We start from the raw sequence: 21,176 nt of genomic DNA, 5'->3' as shown, positions 1-21,176 counted from the left end.
ACACACACATATATGTATAAGCATATTGGCAATGAAAACCTGCGCACGTACCACACACTTAAGATATCTGTCCCAAGATTTATTTTTACCTTTATCTGTTTCTGTTTGTTTATTTTTCTGTTGTGCTTCATCAGGTTTTTGTTTTCTTTCGTGTTTTATCTGTTTTTATTTTTTTTCTCTTTTCGTTTTCGTTTTCGGTTTTGTTTATTTTCTGTTTCCTGAACCTGAACTTTTGCACGGGTTGCCCCTGCCACTGTCTGATTTCAAGGCGAGCAACCCTTTTGCATGCCCCACCCAAGACGACCTCTCTCTCCCTCTCCCGCTCCCCCTCTCTCTCTCTCTCTCTCTCTCTCTCTTACTTTCGTAGATCGTCTGTTGACGTTGTCTCTCTGGCACTTTCCATTTGCATAAGCCAAATGCCGCTCAGACTGTAATATTGTAACACCCGTGTGGCAATTGGGCAACACTTAAGCCATATATACTATAAGTGTTGGAAAACGTGAGCAGAATATTTGCAGAAATATTACTGAACTTTACTCTAAAAAGCAAAAGTCAAAACTTTCCGATATAATTTTACAAAATTTTGTTTTTTTTTTCTTGGGAAAATTGAAAAAAAAAAATATTGAAATAGTCCATATAAAAATAAATTAAGAATAAGCCTAGTTCAAGAAGATAAGCCGCTCTTGATCAAACATTGATTGAATTTTAGATAAAAAATCATTAGATTTTCCATTCAAAAATTTGAAGAAAAAACAAAAATCTTTTAAATAAATTTGTTTACTAATGCAAATGCAAAGAAGTTTGACATGATAATTAAAACAATTTTTTTCTCCAAATTTAATAACGGAGATTTTTTAACCGAACTTTTATGATAATGACAAATTTTGATTTGATTTTGTTATCAAATTGCACTTGCAAGATCATTTGAGTACGAAAATAATTGAAACGACAAATTAAGGATAACTTCGGCATGCCGAACATTTAATACCCTGTAGCAGTAATGTGTGAGAATAGTGAAGCTCATCAATGCTGAGTTGAAGAGAGATATATATTGGGAAATTTTGAGACCGATCGTTCCTATGGCAGCTATATGTTATAGTGTTGCGTTATTGATAAGATTTTGCATATATGCGAGGCGCATAGTGTAAAAAGTAAATGCCGAGTTTAGTTCAGATAGTTTGATAAATAACAAAGGTTGCCGTATAACCCGCTTTTCGACCGATCGTTCCTATGACTTCTATATGATATTGCGTTATGAGAAATGATATCAACTCGTCAGCTGATGCTGATCTAGACTATATATATATATCCTTTAAGCGTAGAAAGATGTCTGCTCCTATGCGTTACATGTTTTATGACAAAATATATATGCCCACCACAAGGGCATAAAAAGGCAAAGGAAAATTTTTAAATTGTGCATCAATTGATAAACATAAACATTAAAAATTAAAACTGGATTTCGCAAAAAAAAGTTAAGTCAAGTTAAATATTCAAATTGTTTGGCAAAAAACAAAAAAAAAAAAAAAACTTGTTAGCAAAACAAACACTCGAATTGGGCAATTGGCCAGAAATTGCCGGTTTCCGCAGACACGCAAATTATCTTCCTGTGGCTGCCGGCAAAAATGTGTCCCAATTTCGAAATGTTGCAACAAGCATCCAAACAAGATAAGACAAAGGGTTGTTAATTTTGTTGATGATATGATAAATCAGCTGTGAGCTGTGCATAATTAAACACTAATTAACATAAAAGTTATATCACAGCAAGTGTCCAGTGATTCATTAGCTTTCATTAGAGCCCAAGGGCCAAGAGTCAAACAGAGATTTAAGCCGAACTGACCCATTGAACTGCAATTGAGTTGAGAGTTCTAGAAGCTCACGTCAATGCCATTAAAGTGCGAACACAAATGCAAATAAATAACAAAAATTAAAATATCTTTATGTACGTATATTTTATGGCTTATAATTGTGGAGCCCAAGTGAAGTCTAAATAAACAGCGGCAATTATCAGGCTCTGATTGTGTGGAAAAATCTACAATATAAATAAAACTGACCACGCGTCAGTGGGAGGGAGGGGGGAGAGAGTGGCAGCAGGGGGGGGATGGTAAATCCCAGTTCAAGTTGGCGCAAAAATGGAGACCAGTTGAATTGAGCTTTCGAAATCTGGTTGGGCCTAGAGAGAGACAAAGACAGAGAGACAGAGAGAGAGAGAGAGACAGACGCGCGATGCCCGATAATTGAAATTAAAAGAGGGAAATGCATAAAAGTGATTACAACATAACCAAAAAAAAAAAAAAAAAAACGATGCTCGTAAAAAAAAAGAGCAACAACAACGAGTTGCAGAGATTTGAATTTTTCACGTTGAATGTTTTTCCTATGAATTTTTGGCACAACTAACAACCAAAGCAAACAGCTGTCAAGTCGGGCATTAGCAACTACAGCGAGGTGGCGCGGGGGGGGTCGCTCAAAGGTGAGGCCGCATTTACATTTAAACAGTCTAGAAGAAGTAGAAAAAAAAAGAAGAGAAGAAAACAAATAAAAAGCTTGCGTACTTCCCAAGTACACGACAAATTGCGCTAGCTTCAAAATTCGGGTGAAAACTTAAAAATCCGGTTCAATTTGGCAGCGCGTTTTTGTTTTTTTTTTTTTTTTTTGTTTTTCAAGCCAAGCTGCTGCAGTGTGCGAGAGAGACCTTTGACTCGGTCGGCCCAGGCGGCGCCCGCGCTGTCGAGCGTATGCGAGAGCTTTGGCCGCGACGCGACGCGTGCAAAGCTCCTTAGTATAAAAGTGGACTAAACAGGCTAACAGCTTGGCAATCAAAGCTGTGCTGTCGTACGCAACACACACACTTCGCGAATTCCCCCATCCGACCGCATCAAAAGCAACAGGTGAGCCTTACAAGCAACAACAACTACTTCGCGCGCTCTCTCTCTCTCTCTCTCGCTCGCTGTCTTGTTGAGCGTGTGAGAGCGCGCGCGCAACGCAGGCTGCGCATGCGCTCGGCTTGCAACTGTTAAATTGGTATCGATACTTGTGTATTGCGTAAACCGATTGGCAACACTTGTCTGCACCAAACAACGGTACAAAAGCCGTTATATAAAAAAAATAAAGAGAGACGATAAAAACTAGGAGGGAAAGAAAAAAACCCAAAAAACGATTTGAAGCCGTTTTGTATATGCGCTTAGACGCAAAGCTTAGCCCGGAGTAAGCACAGCGCCGACGTGGTCAGAAATTGTGAAATCTTTTGTTATTAAAACCTTAAACGATTAATTAGTATGCATATGCCATATATATGCCAAGAGGCATTAATAATGCATGAATTAAGGCTTAGCCCAGAAATGAGCTGGCCAAAACAGACGAGAATCTCCAAGAGAAAGACATTAAAATAAAAAAAAAAAAAACTAACTAAATATATAAATAAAACGCGTTGTCAAGCCAAACGGCAGACCTGACGACGCCCGAGATCAGACAGACAGATTATTTAGAGCTCCATCAATTTGTTTGGAGTCTCGAGTTAGCCATAAAACGTATTTGAGCAAGATTTAGTATTTGTTGTGCAATTACTCACGTTTTTTCGGGGAACTTTTTTCATATATATTATTTTTTCTCATGTTTGTTTTTGTGTGTTCTGTTTGTTTACAGCTCTCGAGACAAGATGAAGGCATCTCTGGCCATTCTGTTGGTGTGCGTGTTTGCCGGCCTGACGGCCGCCAGACCCGACCAGAAGTACACGAACAAGTTCGACAATGTGAACGTGGACGAGGTGCTGGGCAACAATCGCATATTGAACAACTATATCAAGTGCCTGATGGATAAGGGGCCGTGCACGCCGGAGGGACGCGAACTGAAGAAACTGCTGCCCGATGCCCTCGAATCGGAGTGCTCCAAGTGCACCGAGGTGCAGCGTCGCAATTCCAACAAGGTGATCAATTTCCTGCGCGTCAACAAGCCAGGCGAGTGGAAGCTGCTCCTGGACAAGTACGACTCGAAGGGCATCTACAGGTCCAAGTACGAGAAGCACGTTAGCCATTAAAATTAACAAAAATACAAAAAACACGTTGTATCGTACTCGTTATTTAAACTACATAAAACAAAAAATAAGTAAATTATTTTGTCGTTTTCATACCTAAAACACTTGCAATGCAAATTTTATTCCAAAATGTATCCAAAAATGTCTAGGCAAACTGCTGCGTTTATCATATGAAATTGGGTCTAAATAGTTGAGGGGGGGGGCCATTTGTTTTTCTGGTTATATATGTGAAGCGCAAGTTTGGACTTGTTGTTATTTCGATTCGTTGATCAGATCAATGGCCCTGAAGTGATTGGCCACATTGATTGTCCAGTCGGATTGTTGTCCGGCTGTGAACTCCTTTTTGAAACGATAATTACATATGAAGACACGATCCTGATACTCGGGCAGAGTGCTTAAATCGAAAGAAAATTTTCATTTTGAATGTGCAAAAAGCTAGATGAGAGACAACTTATCGGTGGTGCCTCACCCCATATTCCAGGGTATCTCCTCGCCGCGTTCGCGCATCTCGGTCAGGCCGCGCATCACATGGAAGACCATCGTGATCTCGACCCAGCGCTTTTGCAGCTTGTCGTTGGCATCGTCGAACATGATGCCGATCTGATAGGGAAACGACAAATAGATGTCGCTCTCATTGATCTCCAGCTGTTTGCGCTGCGTCATCGATAGCTTCTGGACAACGGGCTTCAGTTCGGCAATCGCATCCGGCGTCACCAGATCCTGCAGCTTGTTCAGATCGCCGCCCACCAGCCGTGCGGATACCACCTAATCAACACAGGGAGAGAGAGAGAGTTGTTGAGTTTTTTTTTTTTTTTTTTTTTTGCCAGACAATGCGAGGCGACAAATTGGGTCGCACCTGCAGCGCCTGCTTGGCGCCAAATATGAAATCCTTAATTTGAAATTCACTATCGAAATAGGGACGTATTATGAACTGTACGGTTATCCAATTTTTGATTGTATTTAAAGCCGAGGGCCAGATTATTTCTGGAAAGTCCATCAGACGCGGCAGCTGATTGCGGCTGGTCTGATTCTTGTTCTGTTCGGGAGCGTGCGGCACTGTTGCAAAGCAGCGCATCCTTGTTGTTGTGCCCGTGGTTGCCATGGTTAGGCAGCGCCTTAAAGTGTGTTGCATTATTAACTGGTTTGGTTTCTTTTCAATAACAATTCAAGTTGTGATTGGCGTTTTTATTTTAACTGTATGATCAGCTGTTCGGCCAGGGCTGACCAAATACATTTTGTTATAGCATTGGGCTGTTATGCAAGTCTGCTGTTAACACACTGTTCGGCGTCCATTGTGAATGGGTTTGTCTATTATCTGGTCATACTGAGTTATATAGCAGCGAGCATTGTGTCGCTATAGTTGCTCGAAAATGGCAGTCACTTCCGTCTGTCAAATTTTTCTTTCTTTCCCAGCCACGACGAGCAAGGGTCGACAGCATGAGGTACTGTTGAATTTTCTAAATTTCTGTGTTTTGTGTACAAAAATGTGTGAAAAGTGCTGATTAGCGTGTGACTTAATCATTGAATGCGGCACAAAATGCGTGCAGTTCGATTAAGCTGCGAATTGAGTAAAATAACCTGAACGTGGGCGCACACACACACGCACGAGCGCACGCACGCACACACACACACACACACACATTTACATACAAACTCATGGCACGCTGCATTCTAATGTGATGTCTCTCTTTCCAGTTCTCTAAAGCTCCAGAAGAGGCTCGCAGCCTCAGTGCTGCGTTGCGGCAAGAAGAAGGTTTGGTTGGATCCCAATGAAATAAACGAAATCGCCAACACAAACTCGCGTAAGTATTACAAATATTTAATAGTGTGTGTTGCACAAGTGCACGCTGCTAATATCTCCGCCTCCCCCCTCCCCCACACCATACAGGTCAGAACATACGCAAACTGATCAAGGATGGTCTGATCATCAAGAAGCCCGTCGTGGTGCATTCCCGCTACCGTGTCCGCAAGAACACCGAGGCGCGCCGCAAGGGCCGCCACTGCGGTTTCGGTAAGCGCAAGGGTACAGCGAACGCCCGTATGCCCACCAAGCTGCTGTGGATGCAGCGCCAGCGTGTGCTGCGCCGTTTGCTGAAGAAGTATCGCGACAGCAAGAAGATCGATCGCCATCTGTACCACGATCTGTACATGAAGTGCAAGGGTAATGTGTTCAAGAACAAGCGTGTCCTCATGGAGTACATTCACAAGAAGAAGGCCGAGAAGCAGCGCAGCAAGATGCTGGCTGATCAGGCCGAGGCCAGGCGACAGAAGGTGCGCGAGGCACGCAAGCGACGTGAGGAGCGTATTGCCACCAAGAAACAGGAGCTCATCGCCCTGCACGCCAAGGAGGATGAGATCGCTGCGAAGGCTGCCACTGCGGGTCATTAAGTCGACTTAAACAACAGCGTTCCCAGACCGTGGGCATTAATTAGTAATTGTTTTACAAGTGAAATAAAAATTGTCATTTTAGTTTGGCCGAAATGATTTTGTACAAACGAGATATAAGCCCAGGTGTGTTTCTTATCCGGTTGGGCAAAAAATTCCAAGTGGAATCAGCTGTGTCGAACAACATACATATTGTGAAAATCTACGAAATGGTTTTGAACTTGACAAACAGAAAATAGCTGATACCAAATACAAGAACCAATAAGAAAAATAATTTAAAATAATGCGCTTTTTGGTTCGAGTGTGAACGGATACCTCATCAGCGATACACTTATTACTATCGATAGCAGCAAACGAATATATCGCATAAGCTACTCGATAGTGTATCGGTTTCATTTGAGATGTTTGCGGCAACCGATTGAGGTCACACTATTCGCCGCTCACATCATTTTGAAATCGAAACTCGTTCGTAGCGGTCGTCAGTCGTGGTGCAGCAGCGGTGCACGAGCTAAATTTGTTTAGAATTCTGATATATAAATAAAGCAATTAATAGAATTGAGCAGCAGGCAGCAGCTCCAATCAGAAAGAGTCATAAACTAAACAACGTGTATGCTAGGGCATTCTGTTTGGCATAAAACGGCAGCGACATTTTCAAATCAACGCAAAACGCATTCGAGTTCAATTAAAAGCAAACGTGTCGGCAGCAGCACCAGCAGCAGCAGCATAAGCTTAACGATTAACTAACTACCTGTAACCAAAAGTCTGCAGATTTCGTAATAGCAACAAAGCAGCATTTGCCTAGAGCAGCCGCAGCAGCAGCAGTCCGGTCAACGTTAGCGTCACGCAAAGAATTCACAAATACAACTACAACTACATGAGAAATCAGCTGAAGGCCCGCACGCACACATGCACACACCCGTATGAACTCAATGCGATAGACACACAGTGAAAGTGCGCGTGTATATGTGATACAAAGAGTAAAAGACAAAATTTTATTAACTTGCGGTGGTGTCAGCATTTATAACAAAAACATCAATTTACCAAAAACGTTCGCAAAACCGTTTTTGGTAATAGAAGACACACTTATAACAAAAACAACTACAACAACAAAAAAAAACCCAACCATCAAATACTAAAATACAGCACAATGAGTGGATACACAGACCTCACCAAGCTGGAGACTAGTCGGTAAGTGCCAAGATCTGATCGGATGATGGGGAATATGCCTACACACACACACACACACACACACACACACATGTGTCTGCCTCCGTGAGTGTGTGTGTGTGTGTCCAGGTTTGGGCTGGGCAAGCGCGAGTTTCTAGTTAAAATGTGTTTAAATTCAATTTAAAGCAGTTGCTAAATTGTAACAGGCAGACGGGCGGGCGGGTGTTGGCAATTTCGCTCACATCATTTTGCCCGCTCACTCGCTCTCGCTCTCTCTCTCTGACTCTTTCTGCCTGCACCCCGTGTCCGTTCACACGGCATTTTCTCTTTCGTTTCGTCAAAAAGAAAAAAAAAACACACAAGATACAAAAATTTTATCGTACGATGCGAGCGGCCATTCAAACACGAAAGAAAAAAAAAAAAGTAAAGGCAATGCTGCCTAATATGACACAATCGTGCTATAGCTATATATGTATGTGTGTGTGAGTGTGCGTACTTGTGTGCGTGTCTCGAGCCTGGGCTCGATTTGTGTGAATGTGTTTGTTTGTTTAAACTAATAAAATTGCATACCTCTCTGAACATGCCACTTTCCAACGCCGCGGCTCAGTTGCTTTTTTTTTTGTTTATTGCAATTGCTCTAATCAGCGCTTTTGGCGCTTGCATGTCACTTATCGATAATAACTATTACTCATCTCCATTGCCACTAGGCGAAAAGACAAATTATGAGCCACACGCCGCCGTAGGCTATAAAGCAAAAAAAAAAAGGAAAAACAATCAGAAATGTTGTGATTCACAGTCGCCGCTCTTAAACCCAACTGATTGACGTAGGCATACAAACACATACATACATACATACATACATAGATATACATAAGTACATACATACCCATTAATACTTTGATGACGTTTGTGTTACTTTGAATTTTGTATTACTTTGGCACGGGTTGGCGCGGCCAGCTTTTGCCTTGACAAAGTTGCGGCCCTTATTCATGTTTTCTTTATTTATTTATTAATTTTTTTTTTTTTTGAATAGAATTAGTCTTTGCATTCGTTTGTCGCGTGTTAAAACTAATGATATGTAATTAATATCGATTTGCTGATTTATCGATTATTATTGGAGGTCATTCGAGGCCAAACAGGGGCAGCCACACTGCAAAACAACATTAAACAAATATTGGTCAATTCGGTACAAAATAAAAAGGAGAAGAGAAGAAAAAAATGTTGCCCAACTTTGCAAATATTGCGGGTAATACAAAAATAACAACAACAACAACAACGAAAAACCGACAACAACAAACAGCATGACCAGCGTCTCTTTATCTAACAAATCGTACAGTTACAGCGCTGTCTCCGCGCTGCCGCCCTCTCTCTCACGCGTTCTCAAAAAAGAGCGCAGCTTAAAAGCATTAACGCTCTCTTGCCACAAACTGCCAACACACACACACACACACACACGCACACAATTACACGCTAAAACATCGGCTGATTTCTGTGTTGTATGCCGCGCTGCTGCTGCGCATGTCCGCTGTGAAAACTTGGACGCGTGTCGTCGCGTGCCGCCTGCCCGGCTTGGCCCACTTCACACGGTCAGGTGTCGCCAGGTGTGCAGCGGCTAAGCTTTGTTTTGGCCGCCTTAATAGGCCATGCGATAACTAGAGAATCGAGACAACAATTATCCCAAAAACATTCACCTCAACACAGATGCGCGCGGGCTGGCAGATAATAGGGCTTGCCGTGCCGCGCCGCGCCGCGCCGTGCCGCGCTGCAATTGGTCGTTTCAGATGGCGTGTTTCAAGCGCTGCCGTCGTCGCTGCTTTTGCCGCTGCCGCCGGCACAATTGGGCGCAGCTGCACTTGTTGTGCGATTTAGCAAGAGCCCGTGGGGGAGGGGTTGGAGTGGGCTAGCAGCACAAAAGGTCAATAACGTTAATACTCCCCACACACACACACACACACACACACACACACACACACACACACACACACACACACATACATGCACACCACACCGCACTCCCCGCAGCTCTAATGCTGGCGCGTGGCCAACAGCTTGACTAATGCCTGTTTTATTTGCTGCGACATTTGCTAAAATAGGCAACACCTGATTTTTTTTTTAGTTTTTAGTTTTTATAATGTAAATAAACCGCTTCATTCATTGTCGAGCTAATTATGTATGAATGAGGCGAGCCGACCGGACGTTATTTATTGATAAGATAATTGCGCGTCTTACAATTTATGGTCTCTCGCCCTAATGCGAATCCATTGCGAGCGAATCAAACAAAATGGCGTCTTACCGTTGATCTGTTCATGATCAGCTGTTATTGGCGCATTTGAAATGTGGGCGGACAAACAGCTGAAATGTTTTTTATAATATTGAAAATATTATCCGGAACTGTAGAAAGTTATTATTATTAAATTAGGCATAATTAAATGCGAGCTACTTGGCTGGCATTTAGTATGTGCCTAAAACAGGCTGTTGTTTAGTTTGATAGCGAGCCAGCTGGAAACAGGCGAGTTACCTGAGCAGGGCATAAATAGCCACCTAGATAGCCGTGCACCTGCTGCATTCCAAATTGGCTTTCTTATGAGCTGTTTTTTTTTTCTTCTTCTCTTTTCTTGTTCAAATATTCCATATTCAATTAGCTCAATTAGTCATTTGTGCGATGGGAAAGTTTCTCGCCAAGCATATATATATATATATATACAGAGGGAGCGGGGGGTGGGCAACTAGCGGAAAAAAACCTTGACACAAGCAACGAAACACGTCTCTATATCAGAGGCAGTCCGTCCGTCCGTCCGTTCGTCAGTCGGATAGCTTGGCGAGCACGCGGCGTTCGCGTGTCCGTTTCCCCTCCCCCCCCAACCACACAAGCTGCTACATTCAGAAGCTATCAATAGTCTAGACAAGTGCACCGGTTGGGTGCGGGCAGGGGGTGCTGCCTGCTCACTCTTGTGGCAGCCAAACACTTGTTGCGATCACGCGTCTGCCAGACGACACATTATCGTAGACAATGTTGCCTCATTCCGTTATCAGTTATCAGCGGAGCGAACGGAACTCCAGCTCCAGACAACGATAAGCGCTGTGGACTTTGTACGTCGCGATCTGTGAGACTAGCTGGCGTCAGCTGGGCGGGTTTAATGGAGGTCTACTACGACATAAAAGGGGGAGGGGGGGGGGGGGGTTGGTAGCGTATACTTAAAGCTAATGGGCTGCTTGTGTAAGGCTCTAGAGAGACAGAGACACGTGGCGTTAAGAGCGCTTGACCCGCAACCAGGTAGCACAGGTAGACAGCCAGTCGGCGCGGCAGAGGGTGAAATCCACACGCAGCAGCTTGGCTGCTTCAGAAATAGAAATCGGTTGGTTTTTTGTTTTTTTTTTTTTTGCTCTTCTTCTATTTATACACAAATTGAATTTGGCGACTTTGTCTGGGCTCATTTGCATAGTGGGAAATCAATTCTTGTGCTCAACGTAAAGTTGTTGTCCATGTCGGAAATGTTAGAAGAACAACTGGCCAGACTTAACGACGACACGTTTCGTGCCCATATTTCGGGTTATATATATATATATATATTATTTATCTATTTGTGTATTGGCCAAGCGGCGGCTCTGTTGTGCGTCTTGACTGGTTTCCAGCCAGACTTGGCTACAAAAGACGTTGTCAAGCCCACAAAAGTCTATTCTTGATCTTGGCGCTCGAATTGATTATGTTTCCCAGTTCTGGCCAAACTCTAGACGCTCATTAAATGCTCTCTCTCACTCTTGATTAACTTGGCCCAACTTCCTCTTATTGTTTTGGGAAATAAGTTGGCGTTATTTATCAGAACTTTTCTATTGAAATCTCTTCAACCTCGGACTAATATATAATAAAATTGATATAAGAACAAGCGTTCGGAAACTTCATCTTGCTTCGGATTATCTTAAGAATATCGGCACACATAAGCATAAAGTTCTAATTGGAACAATCGAGCGAAAGTCTTGGAATCTAATCAAACTGGGCATTTACGAGCTTTTGATCTAATAGCTTACATTATGCTAGGTTAACTTAAACATAGTTTAGAATCGGTCGAACATGTAGTTCTTGTAAGTAAGGGTATTCAATCTTCGACAATCCGAAGTAAAGCGTTTTTTTCTACTCATTTCCAACTAAAGTTTTGACAATTTCTTTTTCGATTCTTTTTGCTATTCTTTCAGGAACTGTCTGCGTCGCATTGCGCGCCACGACGAGCAGCAGTTCTCCAAAGACAGCATCGTCAATCTGATGGAGAAGTTTGTGAAAACTGTCAACACGATGGATGATACCATATTGGTGCCATGCAGGCTCATGGATCGGCAGGTGGGTTTAACCCGTAAAAAATAGAGAGAAACCCGAAACGAAGCTAATCTGTGCCTCTGCCTGCTTGTCGCCCTCTCTCTCTCTCTCTCTCTCTCTCTCCCTCTCTCGCACACTCTCTTTTATTATACTCCTGCCGTAGATCGGTGATAGCACTGATATAATACCTGCAACGGGCAAGGATACGACCGCCAATCAGCTGACAAAGAGTTCCAGCGCACAGGGCAAGCGGGGCGCGGCGCATTCAAAGAATGTCCAAGAGTTTCTCAACGCCTCCGAGCTGTTCAATTTGTACACCGTGCTGAATGCCCTGAAAAAGGATTTGCTGTGGACCAACAATCAGGACGATGACGACACGGAGCTGGAAACCGAGCAGCAACAGCAGCAGCAGCAGCTCAGCCAGGCGGCGGAGACAAAGACTGAGGCCAACACAAGCAGCAGCAGCAGCAGCAGCGGGGGTAGCAGCGGGGGCAGCAGCAGCCGGGTCAAGGGTCATGTGAGACGCACCTCGACAGCGTCCATGATGTCAACCACATCGGTTAGCAATCTAAGCGATTCTGAATCGGATATCTCAAACGAGATCGATTCGGGCCTGGAATCGGATGGCAACAAGAGCGACCACGCCCAAAGCACAGACGGCAGCGATATTGCCGATGCCGCCCGCCAACCCCAAAGCGACAAGGCCACAGAGCTGGCGCAACGCTGCAAAAGACATCTGAATGGACTGTACCAGTGCCTCGAACAGATGACAGAGGCGGCCAACTATCTGACCGCCAGATACCAAAGTGATATTGGAGCCGTCTAGAGCGAATACTCGGTACGGTTGCCAACAACTCTCGGAATGTGTGTTTAGCTTCTACTCTAATTCTTCTTCTTCTTCTTCATCTTACACCTGGGCGGGCTCTAATCATGTAAACCAAAAAGAAAAACAACAACAAAAAAAAACTTGAAAAAAAAAATTGTTAATAATAAGGAAAAACGGTTTTCTTTTCTTTTGTGTGAGGTCCTTTCTGTTAAGTGAGATTTAATTTCATAAAAAACAAAAACAACTAAAAAACTAAAAAAAAAAACATGTGTGGGGTGCTAAGACATATGAGTACATAATACATATATATATATATATGTATATATGATGATTGTATAGAATCGATCGTAACTGATAATAATGATAATGAAGATAACTACATTTATATATATATATATACAAAATTGCGAATAAGCTTTTTTCAAAAAATCAAAAAACACAATTTGTATTTGTATTTTGGGTTGACGGGTACAACAACAAAACAGAACAAATGTTGAGTGTGTGTGTGTGAGTGTGTGTGTGTGTGTGGGTCAGCTCATTTGATACAGTTATTGTTGATGAAGAGCATTCCTTTAGTACACACGCTGTGCCCGCACACACACACACACACACACACACTCGCAGAAGCACACTGTAGAAATTGGGTGTGGCCAGGCCCCACCCAGAAAAAGAAAAGATATAATGTATTGTATACTCAAGCAGCAGCTGACCCCATGCCAGGTTTGCGCTGCAAAAAAAAAAAAAAAAACGAATGTTAAGAAATCGAGTCAAAAATGTTATCCTATTTGTCTTGCATTATAATCTGCCCCATATATATGTATATGTATATGTGTGTGCGTGTGTGTGTGTGTGCGTGCGTATATATATATGTATATATGATTGTCATTTGATTTATGTATATGTTATACTCTATTTTAGCCTTAGTCTCTTATGCTGTTTAGTTAAGTGTGTAAAAAATAAACGAAAAACAATACAAAATGTCGAAATGCAAAAAAATGTTTAATGTTCAAGTACAAGAAATATAATTTCGTAACAACAACAAACATCATTAATTCCGTTAATTGTCATGTGTCGGACCCCCTCCCCCAGCAGCAGCAACAACAACAACAACATGTTATATGTACACACACACACACACACACACACAAGTCTTACAGTTGTGCATGTTTGTGCTGCGGGCGGTTCTGAGAATTATTTATACAATAAACAAATACATTTATTTAGCAAAAGTGCAAAAAAGAAAAATAAACAACGAAACTCTTTTAATTTACCATTAAAGAAAGAAGAAGCCGAAAGTATTGATCGATCGGCCGCACCGGTGCAAATTCCAATTGGGCCAACTGTTAACTGTTTTGCGCTGGCATTGACCATCGTAAAAGCCCCGTATAGATTACGTACAGTACAGTTAGCATTGTCTGTGACGACAATCGTTTGTTTCATATTTTTACCGCTTTATAACACTATTATTCGTTCTTTTATGAGCATATGCCGCTTTATAACACTTTCAGTCATTTACGAGCTCAAATATGGGCACACTTATTTTAATATCAGCTCTCGCTAAATTGGGCAATACTTTTGAGGAAATTCGCCAAAACGAGGCTTTGTTGAAAGAGTGTAGCTAACGAAAGAAAAGTTTGAGAGTTTCTTAAACGGATAATGGAAGAATAAGAATTGATATATTCAAATAATTGCTTGACGTAAGAAAAGGGATAAAGGCATAATTTATATGATATAGTATAGATAATATATGCATACGATTCGATTTCAGATACTTTTTCGGGTTTAAATCTTTGCTATAAATTGAATATTGTCAAGCATTTGATATGAAACCTAAAACATGTTCATGATTGTATCTGTGGCTTCAAGAGACCGGAAGCAGCTAAAAGTTTAGTCGTGGACTAGTTCATGATTTATATACATATATTTATTTTGACAATTTAGTTAAAAAATTCAAAACAGACCTTGCTATAGGAATCAGGTATATATGTGAAAAGAGCAGCTATATACCAAATTAACATGGCATAGATTAAACAGGTTGAAAATCTACTGAAAATTCAGCTGATATATCACACACTTATACCACACTATATAGGCTCGAGAACGCAATCTTGCTGCCTGTATATAGACTTAATTTTTTATAAATATTCATATAGTTGCATTTAGCCTTAGTTCCCCTAAATCTACATATATGCATATTTGCCTGTCTGTATTGACTCAGCTTTATGGGGTGTCACAAGCGGCACTTCCAAGCTATTATCTTAATGAGCTGAAACTTTTGCTAAGAATGCAACTAAATTGCGTAATTACATATACATCATTGCTAATAATTAGCTTGCTTTCTAGAAACTATCTAATAGAACTGTTTACTGCAGCTCTTGACATCTAATTAGTCGCAGGCGAATAAGTAACAATTTAGCACTACTCTAATAAGTTGTTAGATAGTTATTATGTTTTCAAATTGTATAGGATAGTGTTAATCAGAATAACAATAATGTTGAGGAAGTCTCCTTTAAAGAAGGCGCGATAGCTTGAAGAAGTCTGAGCAGAGGGATAAATGCTTGCCCATTTGCTTACTTCTAACCCAAGTTATGGTTGGACATTCACAAATAATGTGATTAGTTAAAGCATCAGAAGATTTAGTTCAAATAATGAATCATATAGGGCATGGCCTGTAGAGCAATACTACAGGCATAAACTAGCCGTGGATTTGAACCAGGATCCTTCTGGTGTAGTTATCTTAAGGACTACACAACTTAGACATCTCGAAATTCTATATCATATTATCATCATTATATAGCCTAGGATGAGGACAATACTACATCTATACACTAGCCTAGTATTTGAGCCACATAGACTGGTCGACCTTCTTCTTCTTATTATTAATATAATATGGCCTAGGGCTAGAACAATATAGTTATTATTATAATTACTTTTATCATTATAATTATTAGATCATATTTGTAGTATTACTATTAGTATTAGTATCAGTATTCGTATTATTATTAGCATTAGTATTAGTATTAGCATTAGCATTAGTATTAGTATTATTATTATTCTTATTATTAGTATTATTAGTACTTTAATTATTATTTTATATGGTGCTGGGTCTCAAACCAATTTCTCTGTTGTGTGATAGATTACATGTTTTTTTATTAGTTAACTATTGTCTATAGCGATTATTTACTGTCTTAAAAGCGGCAGCCAAAACAATGTCAACTATCTGATGGGTAGATAGTGTGTGCGAAAGAATTATGAACTTGTGCGGGAATCGAAAGTTTGATAAGTATTCAAAGCTAATAAAGTATTATGGATCATGAGACTGAATCATGCCATATACTGAAAAAGAAGAGGAAAAAAATGAACGTAACAAAACAGCTGTTCGTCAGAAAAAGTTCCGTTGGCCAAGTGCATTAGCGGCTATTTAAAGGCTAATCAGCAATGGACACGCCCACGCGCTAGCCTATTACCAAGTGGCTTATCAGGTTTTATATTTATATATGTTTCATTTCATTGCATTTGGCTTAGATTGGGTTTTTATTGAACGCCTGGCGATTCTTTAGGTCTATCTGGGCCAAGTAATACAAGACGCTCGAGTGCTCGGTTTCTCGGACATGGCCAACAGCCATATCAGTTATAAGAATCGCGAAATGTTTCGTTAAAGCCCTGAACTTGTTTCGTGTTTATCAGACGACGTACTTGAGCATTTGCCATTGAGATACAACGGATGATGACATCGTCTTCGGGCATGGACAATGTTTCATTATTGTTCTAGTCGAGACATTTTAGGGGTTGGTTTGGCCCAAGACTTTCGAACATAGATTCAATTAACGCCTCGGCTCGAAATCAATTTTATTGAAAGGCTTCCGTATTGGAAGAGGCCAGCAATAGAACTGAAACTGATTTCATTAGTCGATGTTATTATTATTATTGTTGATGTTATTATACAAAAAACTGCCACACACTGACGGGGTCGGGGTCGGGGACGGTGCTAAAACCATTTGCAAATTGCGACAGTTTCGTTTATCATATATCAACGACATGTGTGTGTGTGTCTTGTCCATAAATATATGTATACTTAGACTTAGATATACATCTTCAATACGCTTGCAGAGGCAGGGCATTATAAGTTTCTCAGGAGCTGTGTAACCTTATGGAAGAAAGCTTAGTATTAAAGCTAATCCCGGTTCAACCGGAAACTAGAACCAGACAACATCAAGACCAAGTTCAATTGATTTCGGAGTACTTTGTCATATAACCCTATAAGAAGAATTGGTAGAGCAATAAGTTTTTTCATTGAAAAATATTGTTTTTCTAATGATATCTTCTGCAAGCTTCTTAATTGCGAGCTACCCAATTCTTCTCACACATCTACAAACCCATAAGCCCTATGTCTAGAAGAGTATTTCAACTTCGGCGTGTGCCAACTGGCTCCTCTTTTTTCTTGTTTCTTTTAGACAATGCCTCGCATTTGTAGCTTCTGCTATGAAACATAAACTTGTTTTTAAATACGATTCTGACTAGGCGGAAATTAATTTTCGAAAAGCTATTTTTTTTTCTCTCAATTTTTGGCCAGCCTCCGTTTTGCCAGATACTCAAATACAACCGTTAGCAGACGGTCTGTGAGCCGGGCAAAGCCGGAAACGGTTTACAAAATATATATTGAATTTGGTTTGGGGCATCTGAAAGATTTTATTTGATTATAATATTAAACCATTTCCGTTTATTGAACCCGTCAGAGCCTTGAGCTGCGCAGGATTAGTAATCATTTTGAAAAAAAAAGGTAGTCAAGAACAACGTTATTTCATTCAGTCTCAAGCTCTTTAAGTGTTTAAGCCATATATGGCTATAAACATGTTCGGCTTAATGCTTGAGCTTCAACCTGTTTCTCGCAGAAGAAAGCTGCACGGTGACTCGGCACTTTTTTCGAGTTTAATGTAAGCATGTAATTGCTGTGCCCTCAATTTGTTGCTCAGAGTGGGTGGAAGGGGGGGGGGGGGGTGCGACACGATCGCTTCAAGGTTAACGTTTGCAGCAGCAGCAATTAGCCAAGGTCCGCAAATTCTTGTGCCACATTCAAGCGCAACTGGAGAATCTCGGGCTGCATTCGGAAATGAATATTATCACGTGTGAATACGAGCACGAACGTGAATACGAGTGTGAATATGCGCATGTGAATGGTTGATCGTTGAGTCGCCGGACAAGTATAATGCCCAAAAAACATTAAATGTTACTTACCCATGTAGACACAGCTGCCCGACGGCCAAATACCACGTACTGACAGATGGGAACGCAAGTCAAATATCTAGCTGGCATTAAGTTTTGTGCACAAATTAATCACTTTATAAAAATTTCTTTTACCGGGATAACTGTTGCGTCTTAGATATGTGCACTAAAGCGATAACTGCACAAATCGATAGTTTTTCTGTTGGTATTCTTTTATTACCGCACTGCTGTTAAGCTTAACAGCAGACTATTAGCCGTTATCTTTTATCGTTATATTTAACAGTTGACGTTTTTAATTCTGTTCATCAATGCTAATATGCCCTTTGCCGCATTTAATCAGGGTATATTTTAAATACATTAATAACGGAATTTATAAAAATATCATATAATTTAAATATTTGTTAGTCTTTAGCTGCGCATTTGTTAAAATGACTTCCGCTGTATTTGACCCCAAGCTTAAAACGTGACCCCCAGACAAAAACAACAAATACATATATATATACGTATTATCTATAAGCTATAATTAGAGACTAATAATTTCCGTTATGCGTTTAACCAAGTGATCCAATGCCTTAGTGCATTAAAATTAGCTTCCTGTTAGCCAAAAGCAAAGCACAAAGAAGAAGAAACACAGCTGTTAATATTTTTCATTCATTGATGGGATGTTTCATTATGGACTACAATATGTATGTGTATTCTGTAGGTGTGCCGGACTTGTTTTGGTTTGGGTTCCTGGCCATAAACGAGATTAGAATTCCGCATTATGCTGTCATGAGCGCATGAGCTGCCACGCCCCCAACAATATCAGTTGTATAATTGGAGCCTAGGCACAAGTGCGCAATCATTGCTGCGAGAGTGACCGATGGATGGGAGTGTGGAGGGGGAGGCAGAGATAGGGAGCGGTTTGTAGCTAACACTTATACAGGCATCGCATTTATCACCTAAACAATGTTAACAATGCGAACTTGGACTACGGCAACGTCTCGGGCTGCGACTCTGGCTGCGTCTCAGATGGGTTGGCGGCCAATCGTTGGTTCATGGCTAGCGAGTAGTACAAAGTCCGAAAACTCGAAATTCCACACATAAACCAACCTACACACACACACACGCGCGCACACACACCTGCACACTCTTACGCTTTTACAAATCGCTAAATCATGACGGACGGCGACGCAGATGCCGATATTCATTCACGAACATTCTGCGACAGTACCCAAACCCCATAGCAAAATAACAATAATAACAAAACATCTACAGATTTCCTTATTTATGAGCTGCTCGTATTTCCCCTTATATGTACGATTATATATGTATATAAACGTCGCAAGTGCTTCAATCCGGCATATCGAACGCATTTCTGAAGTTCGCTCCTTCAAGCCGATGCGAAATAAACGCTAATTGAACACTCGAATTTAATTGGCTAATAACAAAAAAAAAACAAGAAGAAGAGGAGGAAAAAAAACACAATTGTGACGTCAGTTCGGCGTCGGCAGGTTTCCCAGCACTGGCTACTGATTCAGCAGACACAATCGACTGGACACAATTTATCGATTGACCCGCCCCCTCGGTCTAAAGTTCTGTAGGGCAGACGCCGGTTCTAGACGCACAACTCAGCATGAACTGTCAGAAAAGCCCCAGAGAGAAAAAAAAAAAACATTGCGATCAGCTCTGATCGACTACGAAATGCCCTGAACACAAGCAAAAGCTGTCGCCATCTAGTCTTCTAGCCAATTGAATGGATATTTTTAAGCGAATGGGTATATCAATTAGGGGTTGATTCTATGTAAAACTATGGGCACTTTATCGCAACTGTAAACCGCAGTTTTCGAGTCGCTTATGCACGCAATCAATATGCTCGCGCTGCCACCGTGAACAGGGTATATACAGCAACGCTGCCAATTGTAGCTGTGGCCTGGGCTAACGTCTGTTTACACTGAACTTTGAGCCGGGCCGACGTGCTGTATAGCATCAGCTAAGATCTGCTTATGCTGCGTCCCACCAGCTAGTTTCTCAATATGGAACATTATCTTTGGCGAATCAGAACCGGAATGCCAGCTACGCCGCAGTCTCAAGATTTTTGCAAATTGCCGCATGACTTGGCTGTTTCATTTTTAATGCATATTTCTCTTCTAGACAGTTTTTCAACTTAACCTCATTTAATGTTGCAAAAAAAATAAAAAATAAAAATAAAAATCCCTCAAATTTTGGAGCTCTGCGTAGCGCTAAAATTAATTAGTTATTTCTAATGCGTACATTTGGTTTTTACCAACACAGAAGTGGCTGACGAAATTTTTGAGAACTGGTCGTCGGCCCGTTGGGCGGCTGTCAGACACACACACACACACACACACACATACACACGTAAATTTGGACGCTTGGGGGTCGCTCCAATGCTTCGCATTGCATTGGACAACGAAAAGTTTTGTTTATTAAACAACAAGTTATTGTTGTTGTACTTATTGCTGTGGTCTACAAAATGAAGACAAGCGTATGTGTGTGTGTGTGTGTGTGTGTGTACATATGTAAATCGTGTAGGTGCATATGCATACATTTACATGCTTACAAGAAGAGGCGTCAAAGCTCACAAAACACGGCACAACAACAACAACAACACTGCGAGTCATTGGACTAGTTTCATAACTGCCAAAACAACAACGCTGCTGCCCCCTGCTCCTCCCCCCACTGACCACTTTCCCGCTGTACATGCCTCTGCTCGCCGCACCTGCTGAGCGCACGACGCAAGCGCAGCAGCGGCCGCCGCAGCCGCACGGTTCGAATCTGAATGCCAAGCGTTGGGTATATGACCTTCATAGTTTAAAAAAACAGCAGAGCTGGCTGCGACGCGAGCAGCGACAGCGACAGCGACAGCTAAAGTATCAGTTTATGGCCAAAAAGCAACAACAGCAGCGGCGGCAGCAGCGACAGCAGCAGCAGCGGCGTTAAATGAAAAAAGACGTTAAATAGCAAAAACAACAACAACAACAACAGAATCACAACAGAGAGACAACATGTCGTCAACAGACAGAAAGCTTTCGAGCCGCACGCACACATTTAATGTAGTGAAGCTTGAAATCGAAAGCTGCAGCCGCGACTGCGCAGCAGCCTCTGTCTGTCGCTCGGTCATCGCAGACAATGTGCAAAAACGTGTAGCAAAGCTGCAGTTGGCGAGCTAAGTCGACTGCAAGCTGCGCTGTAACTGTTTCACAGTTATCGACTATCGATAAAATACCATGTTAACA

General features: G+C 41.5%; 4 protein-coding genes across 5 annotated transcripts; 3 read left to right on the top strand and 1 right to left on the bottom strand.

Annotated features, from left to right (window-relative positions):
* The first annotated feature begins 2,724 nt into the window (after window positions 1-2,724).
* Window positions 2,725-4,103, top strand: Phk-3 (Pherokine 3). The gene is made up of 2 exons (XM_002050592.4): window positions 2,725-2,885; window positions 3,640-4,103. The coding sequence occupies exon 2, from the start codon at window positions 3,653-3,655 to the stop codon at window positions 4,028-4,030; it is 378 nt and encodes a 125-aa protein (XP_002050628.1). The 5' UTR covers window positions 2,725-2,885; window positions 3,640-3,652; the 3' UTR covers window positions 4,031-4,103.
* Window positions 4,104-8,176, bottom strand: LOC6625266 (m-AAA protease-interacting protein 1, mitochondrial). 2 transcript variants are annotated; one of them, XM_070209726.1, is made up of 3 exons: window positions 8,150-8,176; window positions 4,497-4,792; window positions 4,104-4,421 (listed from the first exon to the last, which is right to left on the bottom strand). In XM_070209726.1, exons 1-3 carry the CDS (start codon window positions 8,159-8,161, stop codon window positions 4,280-4,282), a joined length of 450 nt encoding a protein of 149 aa, XP_070065827.1. In that variant the 5' UTR covers window positions 8,162-8,176; the 3' UTR covers window positions 4,104-4,279. The 2 variants fall into 2 exon arrangements, with proteins under 2 accessions (XP_070065827.1, XP_032292271.1); XM_032436380.2 differs by lacking the exon at window positions 8,150-8,176 and adding an exon at window positions 4,884-5,250.
* RpL19 (ribosomal protein L19) lies at window positions 5,361-6,532 on the top strand. The gene is made up of 3 exons (XM_002050594.4): window positions 5,361-5,469; window positions 5,723-5,829; window positions 5,916-6,532. Exons 1-3 carry the CDS (start codon window positions 5,465-5,467, stop codon window positions 6,413-6,415), a joined length of 612 nt encoding a protein of 203 aa, XP_002050630.1. The 5' UTR covers window positions 5,361-5,464; the 3' UTR covers window positions 6,416-6,532.
* Window positions 6,869-13,757, top strand: LOC6625268 (putative uncharacterized protein DDB_G0281733). The gene is made up of 3 exons (XM_002050595.4): window positions 6,869-7,600; window positions 11,771-11,912; window positions 12,052-13,757. The coding sequence occupies exons 1-3, from the start codon at window positions 7,560-7,562 to the stop codon at window positions 12,712-12,714; spliced, it is 846 nt and encodes a 281-aa protein (XP_002050631.1). The 5' UTR covers window positions 6,869-7,559; the 3' UTR covers window positions 12,715-13,757.
* Window positions 13,758-21,176: the final 7,419 nt, after the last annotated feature.

This window comes from Drosophila virilis, chromosome 5 (genome assembly GCF_030788295.1).
Source record: "Drosophila virilis strain 15010-1051.87 chromosome 5, Dvir_AGI_RSII-ME, whole genome shotgun sequence".
Lineage (NCBI taxonomy): Eukaryota > Metazoa > Arthropoda > Insecta > Diptera > Drosophilidae > Drosophila > Drosophila virilis.
This window is presented reverse-complemented; position numbering and strand designations above follow the sequence as displayed.

What these genes read in the sequence shown, in the direction of transcription:
- Phk-3 (XM_002050592.4), top strand. Translation starts at nt 3,653, where the DNA reads ATGAAGGCATCTCTGGCCATTCTGTTGGTGTGCGTGTTTGCCGGCCTG.
- LOC6625266 (XM_032436380.2), bottom strand. Translation starts at nt 5,159, where the DNA reads ATGCAACACACTTTAAGGCGCTGCCTAACCATGGCAACCACGGGCACA. An exon ending in GCGCCAAGCAGGCGCTGCAG is followed by an intron (nt 4,793 to 4,883) that starts GTGCGACCCAAT and finishes TGTGTTGATTAG; the next exon opens with GTGGTATCCGCACGGCTGGT. An exon ending in GAGATACCCTGGAATATGGG is followed by an intron (nt 4,422 to 4,496) that starts GTGAGGCACCAC and finishes TTTCGATTTAAG; the next exon opens with CACTCTGCCCGAGTATCAGG.
- RpL19 (XM_002050594.4), top strand. An exon ending in AATCGCCAACACAAACTCGC is followed by an intron (nt 5,830 to 5,915) that starts GTAAGTATTACA and finishes CACACCATACAG; the next exon opens with GTCAGAACATACGCAAACTG.
- LOC6625268 (XM_002050595.4), top strand. Translation starts at nt 7,560, where the DNA reads ATGAGTGGATACACAGACCTCACCAAGCTGGAGACTAGTCG. An exon ending in ACCAAGCTGGAGACTAGTCG is followed by an intron (nt 7,601 to 11,770) that starts GTAAGTGCCAAG and finishes CTATTCTTTCAG; the next exon opens with GAACTGTCTGCGTCGCATTG. An exon ending in GCAGGCTCATGGATCGGCAG is followed by an intron (nt 11,913 to 12,051) that starts GTGGGTTTAACC and finishes CTCCTGCCGTAG; the next exon opens with ATCGGTGATAGCACTGATAT.